The sequence below is a fragment of the Oryzias latipes genome, chromosome 12 (assembly GCF_053564925.1).
Source record: "Oryzias latipes strain Hd-rR chromosome 12, Olatipes_Hd-rR_3.1".
Classification (NCBI taxonomy): domain Eukaryota; kingdom Metazoa; phylum Chordata; class Actinopteri; order Beloniformes; family Adrianichthyidae; genus Oryzias; species Oryzias latipes.
This window is the reverse complement of record NC_136248.1, coordinates 12,354,497-12,366,709: the sequence shown is the minus strand read 5'-3', so window position 1 is coordinate 12,366,709 and position 12,213 is coordinate 12,354,497. Positions and strand designations below refer to the sequence as shown.

Below are 12,213 nucleotides of genomic sequence, written 5' to 3'. Positions count from 1 at the left end.
GTTGAGTCTGTCAATCAGGGTGACCAGCAGATGCGCTCATGTACTGGCTCTCACATGCTCTGATAACTCTGCTGTGTGTGTCTGCAGATGGCAAACCTTGTGACATCGCTGTGCTGTGTAGTTCTGGCTGCAGTGGTGGTAGTCTACGCTCAGAAACGCACTCAGCTCGGTGAGTATTCATATGAACTCCTTTATGACGCTGCTCCATTCCTCCACTTTGGCCTGGTCTGTGTCCTTTTCTTATTTGATTTGTGTGGTCACCCTTGAGTTCAAAATGTGTAACAGGGTTTCAATTATTTTACTTCTTACTTCGGCTCTTCTGTGCTCATCTTTGTACTTTCAGCTGGTCTTGCTGTTGGAGTTTTGGGTCATTGTCGCTTCAGTACTGTGCTATTATACTTTTCAACTTGGTATTTAAATAGTTCATATCTGACGCTAGAATGTATCTTTTAAACATTGTTAGGTAAGAGATGCAGCTTTAAAAATAAATCTATACCATTCACTTTAGTTTCACCTTGCTATTCCAAGAGACACAGTAACAAGCTTGGCAGTGTCTCCCTAAGCAGAGTGTGTCGTTTAGCCACTTCTCCAAGAAGGGCATGAGTGCAAACAAGGAATCAAACAAAGACCAAACTCAGGTCATGTTTCAGGAACGGAGCTTCTGAAGGAGAGAAGAGATGCTAAAAATACAAGATGCAGCGGCTTCTGCACAAAGTGTGTATTGGACATGAGAGTTTCTTTCTAACTTGAGTTTTTTAAAAAAGTAACCATAATGTACAAACTGATGTTACTGGCCCGTTTATGTCAGCTGACCCGCAGAATGAGTTTAAGGAAGTCAATGAGTCCCCAGTGACTCACATCACTGTGTCACGAGGGACGCACATAACTGCCACACGCACACATACACACACACACAGGAGGGTTGACTTGGACTCAAGTAAAAGCAGCTGAGAAGGTACGTTTAGGAGGGACATGGTGAAAAAAGAGAAGACTGATGTAGTTTGATAGAAAGCTGAGAAAATGCAGTGCCAGCAGAAGATTAATAGTGAGTGGAAAAAAAACAAAGCTTTTATCTTCAATTCTGCATTGCATGTGTGAAAGATAAAAACCATGTTTGTTTTTTAAACTTTGGTTTTCCAAAGGTACTGGTTAGCTTAGCTGAAATGGAATTTTTAATTATTTCCATAAAACGTATATTTTCTAGCAGCTTTTCTATAGAAACTTAAGCAGTGTTTTAAAGGTTTCCACTCCTTTTAAGAGGTTGCAGACAGTTAAATAGGAATAGAAAAATAATGATTCAATATTCTGTATTTTCCGCAGTTTAAGTTGTAACCTCTTGCATAGTTTGCCTGGGGGTGCAACTAAATCTATGGGCATGTGACGCACGTTCAAGAACACGCTAAAAGCAGAGATTTAGCCCTTGCTGTTCACACTGGACAAGCAGGGAGGGGCTTTTTCTTCTTTTTTTTCATTTTCTACTGTTCACTGGCGGTTGTCTGCCACCTACAGTTGGAAAAGGGTGTGTGCTAAATGTCGTAGCAGTTCAAATTTAGTGAGCTTTGCTCAAGACTTTTTCTTTCACAGATATATTCTGATAAATCAAAGACTCTGTGTCATATAATTCCAGCCAGGCTCAAACTGCAATTATTAATTTTGCGTCACTAACAAATACGAATCCCTGATTGGTCAAATTTCGACTTGGTTTAACCCACATTCAGTGGCCATGCAGTTTGTACATAGAGCCCAGAAATCATCCTAAAAATGTACGTAGCTTCATGTGAACTTAAGAGTTTTGAACGCAAAAGCCTGAAATGCACTATACTTGCATGAACATATATTTTTTTATTGAAAGTGACCGCCTGTTGCAGGGAGCAGTGTATATAAACATAGCTTTATACTCAGGTGTGACTTGTATGGGTTTTTTTGTTTAATAAATAGGCTCATGTGTTCATTTTACATATATATTTTACTAACAACTGCAAGAGGGGACTGTAGTCTGTCTATCTATCAAGAAACTAACAATGGTTGCAGTAGTGAAGCGTCAGTCTATTCTAGGTAACAATTTAATTATTATGATTTGCCTGTAAGATGAAATGTCCATTCTGGCTTCCGTATTTTGTTAAACAGGTTTCTCCAAAAATTCTCCAAAAAGAGTGACTTACATATGAATTTGTCTTCTTAATTTTTGGCATTTACGACTTATACTCAGTTTTTTGGGGGTTTTATGTCCTGAAGGGTCTTGCCTAAGGACCCATAATGGATGAAGCTCAACATGCCCCCTGTGAAAACCAACCCTGGTTTCCCATGCACCAGGTCTATTGTACATGCAGCCAACTGAGCCATGCAGCTGCGTAATGTGTACAAACCTAAAGACTGGCAAGCAACAAGGCAACATTAGTATGTACACTGGCATCCAAACTCTGACACACACAGATGAACTCAACACACACACATTTACACATCTGTCTGTCTTGCAAAGTGCCTAGTTTCCCTGACAAATTGCCAGCTTCCTTGATTGACAGGATTCCCCAAGGTATGACTCGCTTGGCAAACAGTGTGCAGTGCAAAAGCGCACAGACCCACACACGCGGACAAATTCAGCGCAACGCGTGTGCACGTTCACACATTTAGAGGGAGATGTGAGGGATGGTAGTGGGGTGAACTCTCTTGTTAAGTCAGACTCGATTGGTGGGAAATCTACATGTAGGGGAAAACAAACATTGTCTGTGACTCGTGTGTGTCTGTGACATGGACGATGTAGGAAATCTGTTAAAGACATTGTAATTGATGACAGCAGTGCGACGGAGAGCAAAAACAATAAGAAACTGATAGAAAACATCTGCAGTCGGAGTAGAACAAATAGACACAAGCTTCACATCAGCAGATGTGCATGTTGTCCTGAAAACGAGGAGATGGGGAAATGGATTTATAAGGAGGAAATGATAAAGGGTGGGGCAAAATGGGACTCAGGGGCAAGTCAGAAGTTATACAAGTACAAATGAGAAGAAGGGGAAAGCAACTATTGTGTGTTGCAGCATAGACAGAAGAAAAAATGAAGTCAATGTAATCAAATTGTTACAGACAAGTGTTTTTTTCTCTTGATGTAAGTTAAAATACAATATTAAAAAAAGAAAAAGGTTTGAAAATGATTCACATTGACAAGCATGTTGGGAGAAAACTTGGCAAGAGAATCTAAAAACACACATGATAGTCTCTATCAATCGGCCTTTCAAATGACAGAGGTATAACAAAGAACAAAGGTGAGAAAAAAACTAAACCTGTCAGTGAAAAAATGTCACCCCCTGAAATAATGTGAATTACATTTTTTTTGTTGTTTTTTCGTTTTTTTTTTTTCATTTTTTGGACTGTGAATCCAGTAGAATTGCTTAAAAAACAAAAGGTGTGGTGATGTGCATGGAGATGGACAGTATTGATGAGGTTACTAAGACACAAGAAAAGTCATAGAGAAACAATTGAAAGCCGCGAGCGGTGATGTATGGCCCCAAGGAGCTACCCTCTTCTGCCCTTTTGACCTCCCCCTCACTGGCAGAGCGGCTGCTACACGCCCTCACTCGCCCCTTCTGCCGTCCCACCCTGGTCAGAGCTGCAGATGACAAATTCAGTTAAAAAAAACTTACTTTAACTTTATTTAATGTTTTAGAGCCATTCGGGTCAAATCCTTGGTCACCTTAGGATGATGAACATGTATGTTTATGTAACTTTTAAAAGAATTTGCAAAAATAAACTGGGATTTTTTCAGCCCAAATTCCTAATATGTTAATATCATATGTTATACTGCTTTGTTCTTTTATATTTTCACAATATTCCAGTAAGAATATGTGAGCCTCACAGAAACACCACTTTTGCAAGCTCGCCAAAACTTCTAATTTTCCCAATTCCCAAGCTGCTTTTCCACAAAAAGCTTTCCAACGATGCTTAAGGAGTTGGGAGGGCGATAGATCAAAATGTCTATAGTTTGAATTTAATGCTTGTTTATTTATTGATTGATTTATTTAAGATGGCAGCCTCTTTCCGAAGTCAAAGGTCAATGAAACTCTGGTTGTGTCTTAAAAGGTTAGCATAAATGGAAAAGTTTGTTAAGATCGCTCAAACAAAAGTTTCTTTTCAGATATTGAGGAAAAATGTGAAAATTGCAAAATTTCACTTAGAAACAAAATGGCCGTATAATAACAATTTCTAAACGTAATGTTTTCATTCCAATACATGTGTTTTGGTTTCATTCGTAGATTTTGAAGTATTGTTTGAGTCCTATAAGAGATTTTGTCCCAATTCATTTTCACGGTTTCCTCCATTGTGATGTCTTCTTTTTTATTTTATTTTTTTTTTCGGTGTGGTGATGGGGAATGTTCACAATGCCAAAATGTAATTTTTACCATGTTTTAGGTGCGTGCAAATTTTGATGTATTTTTGAGCATGTGGCAGGTGCCGACATTTTGCTCTGACATGCAGTTGGAAAGAAGAATTCCAAAAACAGTCCACGACTGCTGCGGGACATAGAACGTCAAAATCGTTTGCTTCTTATGTTTTTAGCTTTTGCTGGAAAGACACGTCCAAGTCATGAGACTCCTTCCTGAAAGTCTTAAGTAAATTGCTTTCTTGCCCCTGACATCTCAATGTCCCTGTGAGTGAGGCTGAGTCAAAAAGGAAAATAAGACTCCTTTCAAGGATCAAGAGCGTCATTTATACTTATTTGTAATGGAGGGAAAGCAGGATGTTCTGCCAGAGGAGCAACAGTTCTTAAAAATAAAAAAACAGGACAAGCTGAGCTGTCTCACAAGTTTATGTAGATTTCAGGTTTTGACCCACAAAAACCATTAAAATCCTTTTAAAAAATCTCTGTGAAAGTCAAGTTTTTCTAACTACATAAACCTGGATCTTTATTAAAAATACATTTAGACAAAGTATTTTTCACATTAAAAAACGTTTAGACGCAATGTATTGTGGTCTATATACGCCAATCTAGTGAACGATGCACACTAGTTTTTTTCAGAGAGACTTCTGGGACATTTCTATGGTACTTGATTTTTTAATTGTAGACTTAGACACCCCGAAAAAATGGTAAACGTACTATCCAGTTCACAATCTAGTGAGTAGTGAAGGAATTCAAACACAACCCATGTCTGGGTTCATGGATCATTCAGAGACTCTCCCAGTCCTGTGAAGTTTAACATCGACTGCAGGAGCTGCATCAAAATGACGGCAACTTTCAGCGGTACTTCCGTGTCTCTATGACCCAATTTGACAACTTGCTGTCCCGTATTAGTCAGAGGAGAGAAAAACAAAAATAAGTAATAAAATTAGAGGACATTCTCATGATTATCTCCATGCAAATAAGAAAAACATCTTAAAGTTAACATAAAGATGTGTTGGTTTTGGACTCCATCTACTGAACACATCATCATCAGGCCAAAGCTGAGTTCCTAATTGGTTGAAGTGAACTAAATTCTTTGCCAAAGTTCAAATACTTGAACTGTGGAAACATTGTAACGCAATGCCCAAAACGCACTGCTGACAGATCATCGGGTCCTGCCACTTGAATTGCGCTCAGTATGAACATACCTTTAGGTGTGTTTTTCCTTAAACGTAACAACTTCATCTATTTAAAACAAGAGTTTGTTAATCAAAACTGGAGGTCAGTTTCTCTCCGATCATTTGTTTTTAACAGAGATACTGTCACCAATAAAGGGGTCTGCAACCTTCAACACTCCATTTGATTCAATTTCTGACTCTAACCCAATAGGATCCACAAAGTCTCATCTCACTGTTTAGAAAAAAATAAAATATGTTTTTTTTTTATGTTATTGTTACTATTATGACAGATATAAATACATTTTTGATTTTTGACATAAAACAACATAAAAATACAAACAAATTTTTAAAAAAAATATGAAAGTTTATAACTGTTAACAGAGGTTTTATAAGGCTTTCTTTTACGAAAAAAAAACACCTTATGCCACTCATGCCAGTGCAGAAAATGTAGTAGGTAATGTCAGCAGCAACAGTAGAAAAAAAGTTTATTTTACCACCTGTGGTCACTCTCAACTAGATCAAATAAGAGCTAATTCAATAACCATTAAAGCATTTTTCAAAACATAAGGTATTCTTAAAATCCTTACATTTTTCCAGAAATTAAAAGTCCGCCTTTTAATCCAGTGCACCCCAAGTCCCAATGCAGGGGTAAAAGATCCACATGTGGCTCTGTAATTCAGGTTGCAGACCCCTGACACATACAGTTATTTATAGTTAGCCTGAACGTAGTTTGACTTGATCCAGAACTCATTTACCAGAATAGATTACTCAGTGTCTCTTTAGATTCTCTAATGAAACAAGTTTCCTACATACAAACAAAAAGTAATACTAATATTTCCACGGAACATGTATGCAGTGTTAAAGAGGGAAGAAAACAACGAAGGGTGATATTCAAGCAAAAAAGGGGGAGGGGGCTTATTATTATTTTTTAGGACTATTATTTATTTTATTATTATTTTTTAGGATTATTATTTTTAAGAACAACCAACCTTAAAATGCTTGTTTGTGTTTTGTGTATGTGTGGGAATACCAGTGTGTCTGTGGTGACTTCATACGGTTGCTTTAAAGTGCATGTAATTTATGAGTCCATATCCTGATTGAGAGGTGAACACTTACACTCATAATTCCCTCAACCCCCCTTTATGTGCATCGTACATCCGTCTGCTGCTCTCCCTCTGCCTGATGAAATACTACTCCCACATTTTACCTTCCTTTTCACTAGCGCTAACCCATGTTTCACATTTCCCATTCGGTTTATTTTCCATTTTTCCTTTTACTCATTTCTCTCTTTCCTGTTATTCTAACTGCAAGTAGTCATTTTTTATTATTTTGTTATCTTCACAACTCATCCAACTGGGAAAGACTAAGAATTAACAAAGAAAGGGAAAAGGAAGCAGATAAGAGACGGTGAAAGTTAAGAAGGTTAATTCTGCAGCGTTCCAGCTGTCAACGCTTTTTCCTTTTGTTGAAGCAGTCAACACGTGCTGCCTCGACATTTTCGGTTCAACATAATGATGCTATTGTAGACTTATTTGTCCGGTCTTGTGAATGGATCATGCAAATTATTTAAATCAAATTAATCTTTGCAGTGATGAAATCCACCCCCATCATGCCTGACAGCCAAGTCTAATCGAATTTATGTGCCGAGGCTCAAACAGACAGACGTAATTAGCATTAATAGATGCAACACTCCAAAAGCAATATGTCAGACGGCAAATATGCAGTGTCAGATCTATTCTGTGGATATTTATCTTCAGGTGATTATCTTTTCATTTATTAATAGCTGCATTTCTACTGTACAGTAATGTGTAAGGTGCAGAAAAACAGCTGGAGCTGGAGTAGGCTACCAATTTCTGCTGAAGTGAAATTTCTGGGCTGTAAAATAACAATGATGGTAGGCTATATAAGTTGTTATTGTTTGCCATCACGTGTACCCCCCCTAAAAAAAATCGTTTTACAAACTTTAATTAATTTACTTAACGACTGCAATTTCTTAATCTATTTTCAGTACTGTGAGGCACACTCTTAAACCTTAGTTTTTCTTTTTAAACGACAGTAACGGGTATAATCTGGAGCGCCTTATGTATTGATTAATTCTTTTGTATTGATTAATTGTTGCTCTGTTTACTAATGTTGAATTGATTTTGAGAGGTACATGGTGCTCTTTGAAAATGTGTGGTTAGGTTTTATTGCAAATATGCTGACCTGCAGCTGTGTCAGACTGTATCTTTTTATGTTACTAACAATTTTAGGCGTTAGCGTAGTCACAAAAACGATTGGGAGTTACAGATTTTGAGAACATGCTAACACGGCTAATGTGTAGCGGTGTCGGACAGTGTTTTTTCACTTATTAAAAACAAGTTTGGGAGTTAGTGTTATCACACTAACATTTGTTTTAGCAGTCTGTTCTTTCATGTGTTGCAAATGTACCTCCCAACTTTGAATATTCCAACACGGCTAACAGACTGTGTTTGTTTTTCTACGGGCTATTAATGAGGTTTAGAGTTAGCGTAGTCACGTTAATTTTTGCTTACTAGTATCAGTCTGTTTTTTTATGCGGCGGAAGCAAGGTTCGCAGATACAGATATTGTGAATACGCTAACACTTCTAACGCGGCTAAAGTGTGACGTGTACCAAACAAGTTCTAGGGTTCCTGTGACCGTGATTAACAAAGTCTTACTGGCTGACGGACTTTTGCCTCGCTTAATGAGGCTCATAACTTAGTGTACCTTGTACGTTTTAAAATTGACCATTCATTGAAAAAGCACCTTATGATCTAGTGGCCCCTATAATGCAACATTTTAAGACCAAAATAGAAAGATGGATCATAGATCTTAAAATGTTGACATGCTTAGGTTTTTATCATATTTCATTGAGGAAAATGGAGCCTTGCTCTAAATTCACATAAATGAGCACACCAGTGTATGTGGGTGTTCCTGTTTGTTTGTTGATTTGAAGCCATGTGCCGTAGATGCTGTCAAGGGAACCTCTGTTGCACTCATTAGCCTGAGTAGCACTCAATGTAATCAGCGTTCGCTGTATTTGGGACTGTTCCTCGTATTAAATTCAAGATGGAGCACAGCCAGTTGATTGACTGACGGCATTGGCAGATGCATTACAGAGCGACTGGCTCGATGACTGGCAGGCAGGAGTAGTAAAGTGATGGTAATCCCATTAAGGCAATGCTTGGACTAAAAAAAAAGATAAGAAATTAAAAAAAAATGTGTTGTTGAGATAAAGCATGCAAAGAAGCTTTTAAAATAGTTCTTTGAACAGAATAAGTTTAGGCTGTTAGACATTTTCTTGTCTTATCCTTCTTTTTTTAACATATCCTAAAGGAGGTGTGCTCTAGCTTCAGGGAAAAAGACTAGAAAATGAGCGATTAGTTGTCTGATTTAGTGCTATGACAAAGACAAAGCCCAGCAGCAGAGATAGATTTGTATTGGGACTCCTGCAGAATGGTAGTGATTGAACCTTATTCAAATAAAAGGACTGGTTTGTTTTTTTGTTCACACGGTTTATGCCTAAATAAAGCACTAACACTATTTTCATATTACATTAGAAAACACCAACATAGCTATTTTTCAATAGTTGTTTTGGCTTAAAAGATTCATTTTCCAGAGCAGCCATATAGCTTAGTGGAAAAACGGATGAACACCGTTTCCCCTTGTTCACCCCTGTCCACTTTGTTTTTTTTTGTTGGAAAAGGTTCACGAAGCCATTATCTCACACTTGTCATGTAGCAAATGCAGAATTGCAGCCTGGCCAACACACCTGGCGGTAAAAAGGCAAGCCAAGTCAAGACTTACTGTTCCAAAATATTCAACTCAACAAAAGCATCAATTTGAGTGTTGATGTAAAAGACTGGAAGTAGCATGAAAAGACGGATGTGTGAGTGGGAGGAAATACACACACATTCACTGTGCTGCAAGTGAGTTAATCGAGTCAACGGTAAAAAAGAAGCCTGTTTACTGCTGTTTAATTATTTCAATTACTGAAAAATAGCTTAGCCACGAGTACTGGTAGAGGTTCATAAACTTTAAAGAACTCACAAGAGCTTCTAGTCCTGGAACTTCCTGTTTAAGACTACTAATATTACCCATAATATTTTTATAGACCCAATCCTATCATCTTTTATTCCTCATCTCCCGTTTATTCCCTTTCGGGGTCACGGGGCTGCCAGAGCCTTTCCCGGCCTCTTGTGGGCAAAGGCAGGGGGCACCTTGGACAGGTCGCCGGTATGTCACAGGGTAGAGTGTCCACAATCACCCACGCACTCTCACATTCACACCTTGGGACAATTTAGATTAACCAATAAACGACGGTGGGAGGAAGTCGGATAAAACCCACGCGTGAATGGGGAGAACATGCAAACTCCACACAGAAAGGTCCCCATTGATGTTCTGGTCCAGGTCCCCCAGCCGGCCTTCTTGCTGCGAGGCAAAAGCGCTAACCACTGTGCCACCGTGCAGCCCTATAATCTTTTAATCTATTTAAAAAGCGTTTCCAATGTGTGTTTTTTTTACTATTATTCTGCAGCGAGCTTTAATTCCCAGCAAATTTAATAAAGAAACACTCAGAAAATGTTTTTTTCTTTCTTATTATATTTATATGTGTCCTTCATCATCAGAAAAATGCCACGAGAACATGTTAAAAACACCAAAAACAGGATTTTATTTAGAATGGGTTATTAACACATCTGCTACAGGTAAGACGAGATGCTAGCTTGTTGTGTCAACTTGGCTGCCATTGTTGTTTCTAAACCAGTGTTGGACATTCAAATAGAAAATGTCTACTCTGAAGCATCAGGTTTAAACTAAAATAGGACACGACTGACAAGGAAAATCTGAATTATAGATTCATATATAATAGATGGATAATCTCTTGTCATTGGATTCAGAGCAGGTAAAGTCAAGCCTCAAGTGAAAAGTTTCAAACTTTACTCGTTTGATAAGCATACACAAATACTTACAATTGAGCAAAATGAAAATGATAGTAATAACCATTCTAAAGTTCTGAACAATATGTATATTTAGGCGCAAATGTGGAGCTTTTTTTGTATGAAAATCATTATAAAAAATTTCTCCTGTCTGAAACCTGCCCCAATGGTATTCAAAAGAACTGCAACCTTTAATTCTTTCTGGTTTGTATCACATGTGGAGCTTGGTTTGAATATTTAAATAAAAGAATACAATACCTGCAGATTTTCTGATATATTATTATTTAAATGTTCTTAAAAATGTGTAGGGGACGTAAGGGGAGGGTGCAACTACACCCAACTTAAAATAACACTATTTTATCACTTGAAAATATAAAAAAGACTCTTTAACTTTGTTAGTTTTAGTTAAACTCTTGCAATTTTTTGTTAAGCCAAAATTAAATGACACATGATTGCTTTTCAGTGTCATCAATAAACTGATAAAGTTATAAAAGAACACTATCTTGTCACAAAGCATTTAGTTTGTTTTGTGATCCAAACAACCCCGTCTGCATTCCCAGTCTTTGGCTCTTGAACAGTTGCATAGATTCCCTTTTTTTCCCCCTGAAAGCTGGATCTTAACCCTTGTGGAGCTCAAAGTCACCGTGCCAGAGTGAAAGGAGTCAGGAAAGATCCTATAAAAAGCCTTTCCTATGACAATCCCAGAGCCCTCGTGAAACTGTGAGAGAAGAGCATAAATCGCAGCAGTGCAGCTGCAGCTGAGCTGCTGAACGGCAGCAGACAACCCTCAGAGGAAATGCAAGCATTAATAGATGTTTCCTGTGTTCCGTTTTTAGCAGCTCCTTAATTACAGCATCCGAGGTCACTGTCCTCCATACACATATTTCTGTAGAAACTACAAATCTTTACATTTAAGACAATCGACAAGGTTTAATCTTAATTACAATAAACAAAAAGAAGCATAGCATCTTATTAGAGTTAATATGGGTAACATTAAGCAATCAGACTTTCAAGTGTATACTAGCATAGTGTTTCTATGGTTTTCAAGTCTTTTTTTTTTTTTACTGATGTAACCCTGTTTATTCTATTTCTTTATATATTCACCTCTTAACCAGCTTAAGGCAGAGTCATTATTTGGAACCTTTCATATACTGATGAAATATTAAGAACTTAATAGAAAACCTTAATTAGAGTTGACACACACAAAAAAAGAAATTTAAATCATATGAAAACACTGTTGTCACATTTGTGTTGTAATCTTAAAATATGCAAAACAGCTTTTTAAGGGAGTTTCTCATGAACCTTGTTCAAATAGAAGCCATAATGATGGCAATATTAAGCCTCTTACATGTGGATACGAACTGTCTGTGGGCGTAAACAGGCAAATTGAAATATCAAGGTCATTGATCAATTGGTGAGCCATAGAGTAAAATTGTTTGCCGGTGACAAGTCGTCGTGAGCTGGATTTTTCATTTATTCACACCCCTCCTTAAATCCTTTGCAACGGACCCCTCTGGTGGTGTTCTCGTGATAAGTGTGCATTTTTTACGGGCTGTTCTTTGGTGAAGCCTGCTGTCAGAATTTAGACAATCAGAACTGTTCCTTTTTATAGAAGAGCTTCTATATTGGCTACAAAAGTTTATTTGACAACTGAATGATTGAAGCCTCCAGGAATGACCTTTTTATGTCAAAGTGAGAGCATTTTTTTTTTTTATTTACCATTT

At 37.6% G+C, this 12,213-nt stretch overlaps 1 protein-coding gene across 9 annotated transcripts in view; it reads left to right on the top strand.

Annotated features, from left to right (window-relative positions):
* The window catches only part of cntfr (ciliary neurotrophic factor receptor), a 308,146-nt gene that overhangs the window by 108,775 nt on the left and 187,158 nt on the right, over positions 1-12,213 (top strand). For 8 of the 9 annotated variants that reach the window (XM_023961133.2, XM_078956136.1, XM_023961135.2 and 5 more), the window contains one exon: positions 88-169. The exons of the other annotated variant lie outside the window; for it this stretch is intronic. In XM_023961133.2, coding sequence (XP_023816901.1) covers positions 88-169 — 82 coding nt within the window. The remainder of the gene's footprint in view (positions 1-87; positions 170-12,213) is intronic. 9 annotated transcript variants of the gene reach the window in all.